This window comes from Chaetura pelagica, unplaced genomic scaffold, assembly GCF_000747805.2.
Source record: "Chaetura pelagica isolate M959 unplaced genomic scaffold, ChaPel_1.0 scaffold980, whole genome shotgun sequence".
NCBI classification, from domain to species: Eukaryota; Metazoa; Chordata; class Aves; order Apodiformes; family Apodidae; genus Chaetura; species Chaetura pelagica.
This window is the reverse complement of record NW_009951823.1, coordinates 2,681-5,327: the sequence shown is the minus strand read 5'-3', so window position 1 is coordinate 5,327 and position 2,647 is coordinate 2,681. Positions and strand designations below refer to the sequence as shown.

The 2,647-nt window shown below is 58.4% G+C and overlaps 1 protein-coding gene across 1 annotated transcript in view; it reads right to left on the bottom strand.

Annotated features, from left to right (window-relative positions):
- The window catches only part of NBEAL2 (neurobeachin-like 2), a gene marked incomplete at both ends in the record, with an annotated part of 17,901 nt that extends 15,641 nt beyond the window's left edge, over positions 1–2,260 (bottom strand). Inside the window, 4 exons of the mRNA XM_010009063.1 lie at positions 1,128–1,226; positions 1,349–1,432; positions 1,794–1,920; positions 1,995–2,260. Coding sequence (XP_010007365.1) covers positions 1,128–1,226; positions 1,349–1,432; positions 1,794–1,920; positions 1,995–2,260 — 576 coding nt within the window. The remainder of the gene's footprint in view (positions 1–1,127; positions 1,227–1,348; positions 1,433–1,793; positions 1,921–1,994) is intronic.
- Between the last annotated feature and the right edge of the window lie 387 nt (positions 2,261–2,647).

The following is a 2,647-nucleotide window of genomic DNA, read 5'->3' as shown; positions in this document are numbered from 1 at the left end:
TGCATCAAGAACCTTGGAGACCCTCATGCATCAAGAATCCTGGAGACCCTCATGCATCAAGGATCTTGGAGACCCTCATGCATCATGAATCTTGGAGACCCTCATGCATCAAGGATCTTGGAGACCCTCATGCATCATGAATCTTGGAGACCCTCATGCATCAAGGATCTTGGAGACCCTCATGCATCATGAATCTTGGAGACCCTCATGCATCAAGGATCTTGGAGACCCTCATGCATCATGAATCTTGGAGACCCTCATGCATCAAGGATCTTGGAGACCCTCATGCATCCAAAGTCTTGGAGATGCCTGTGCATCCGAAGTCTTGGAGACTCCCATACACCAAGAGTCTTGAAGACCCTTGTACATCAAAAGTCTTGGAGGTTCTCATGCAGCAAAAACCTTGGAGACTCCTGTGCATCAGAAGTCTTGGAGACCCTCATGCATCAAGAATCCTGGAGACCCTCATGCATCAAGGATCTTGAAGACCCTCATACAACAAGAATCCTGGAGACCCTCATGCATCCAAACTCTTGGAGATGCCTGTGCATCCGAAGTCTTGGAGACTCCCATACACCAAGAGTCTTGCAGACCCTTGTGCAAAGAAAGTCTTGGAGGCCTCCATGCATTTAAAGTTTTGGAAAGCCCCGTGCATCAAGGGTCTTGGAGACCCTCATGCCTCAAGAACCTTGGAGACCCTCATGCATCAAGAATCCTGGAGACCCTCATGCATCAAGGATCTTGGAGACCCTCATGCATCACTTGTCTTGGAGGACTCCATGCAACAGAAGTCTTGGAGGTTCCTGTGCATCAAGGGTCCTGGAGACCCCTGTGCATCAAGCATATCAGAGACCTCCACGTATCAAGCACCTTGGAGACCCACCCTGTGCATCAAGCATTTTGGAGACATTGTCCCATCCAGCAGTGCCAGAGTAAGCACTGCCACACCAGAAAGGGATCAAATCTCCCCAGGGCTGAGCAGGACTCCAAGCTAAGGATGGTCCTAGGAGCTCTTGGGAGGAGCCACTGGGAAACTAACAGGGTTGGGGGACTTGGGGAGGGTGAGGAATGGGACTGCTGGGGCCGAGTTGGGGCTTTGCTTGGCATGGGGAAGTGGGCATGCTCACCATGTTGAGGAGCTCCTGGAGCAGGCGTTGGGTGGGCTGGCCCTGGCTCCTCAAGACCTCGTAGAGGTGGGCGTAGCCGATGCGCTCCTTGAACACCTCCTGCAAGCAGCCAGGCACGTGGGACCCTGCACCGGGTCCTACCAGCCCACCTCTCAGGGTGAAAGCCCCCAAACTCAGGCATTTTTTGGGGTGTCTCCCCCCCACCCTGGTCCACCCCAAACCTTGGCTGAGGGCGAGTTGCTCATGATGGCAGTGAGCACCCCGACGGCGTGGACCGCGATGGCGTCGGAGCTGCCGTCAGAGACCTGTGGAGACATGGGGGTGGTGGGTCTGCTGAGCCGTGGGGTTGGGGGCACACAACCCACCACACCTGGTGGTTTGGTTATCAGGTGGCCCCACACGATACCTGCTGGAGCTTGTTCCCATCTGGTGGTCTCGTGGGGATCTCATCCCGGGCTTCACCTGCCTCCCGTGAGTTGCTGAGGTAGAGCTGTGGGACACGGGGTGGGAGAAGCACCCAGCGTGGGGTTGGGGGGAAGAGGGAAGGTGGTTATGGAGCGTCCCCACTCCTGGGATGCGGTTGTGGCATCGTTGCCCCACTGTTTAGAGCCAGGAAGGGCAAGGATGAAGATGAGGGTGGGGACACCAAGGTGGCCACCCCAGTACCTTGCTGTTCTGGAGGAGGCGGATGATGTGCTCGAAGCAGTTGTTGCTGAGAAAGACAGCTTGGAGGACTGGCCGGTCCTCACAGCTCAGCATGGCCGGGATGGCATCTAGGGCGAGGTGGAGAAGGCTCAGCCCTCATCCCACCACCCCATCCCCATCCCCACACCCCCCCCACCAAACCCACCTACCCAGCATGAGGACACGGAGCGCCCCCCGGCCGCCTCCGGCGCCAAGGAAGCGGCGGGCAGGTCCGAGTTGAGCACCCTGAAATAACCATCCAGGAGGACACGCAAGGGCACGGGGCCGGCGCCGGGGCTGCCCCCGTGGAGCACGTGGACCACGGCCACCACCAGGTGTAGGACCAGCTCCAGCATCCCTGGGAGAGGGGGGGTCTCCCCACCCCCCCGGCGCAGCACCCCCAGCAGCACCTCCACGGCTTGGGGGGTGATCGCCCGCAGCGCGTTGGGCTGTGGGGAGGATGATGGGGTGGGGGTGAGATGGGCTTTGGTATCACAGAATCACAGAACCACAGGGGTCAGAAGGGACCTCTGGAGGTGGAGTCCAAGCCCCCTGCTGCAGCAGGAACACCCAGAAACACATCCAGGCAAGTCTGGAAGGTCTCCAGAGAAGGAGACTCCACCAGCTCTCTGGGCAGCCTGTCCCAGGGCTCCGTCACCCTCACGGTGAAGAAGTTCTTCCTCACCTTGAGGTGGAGCTTCCTGAGCTCCAGTTTGCACCTATTGCCCCTCGTCCCCCCACAGGGCACCACTGAACAGAGATTGTCCCCTCCCTCTCAACACCCCCCCCCTCAGATATCTGTAGACACCCATCAGGTCCCCTCTCCCAATCTTCTC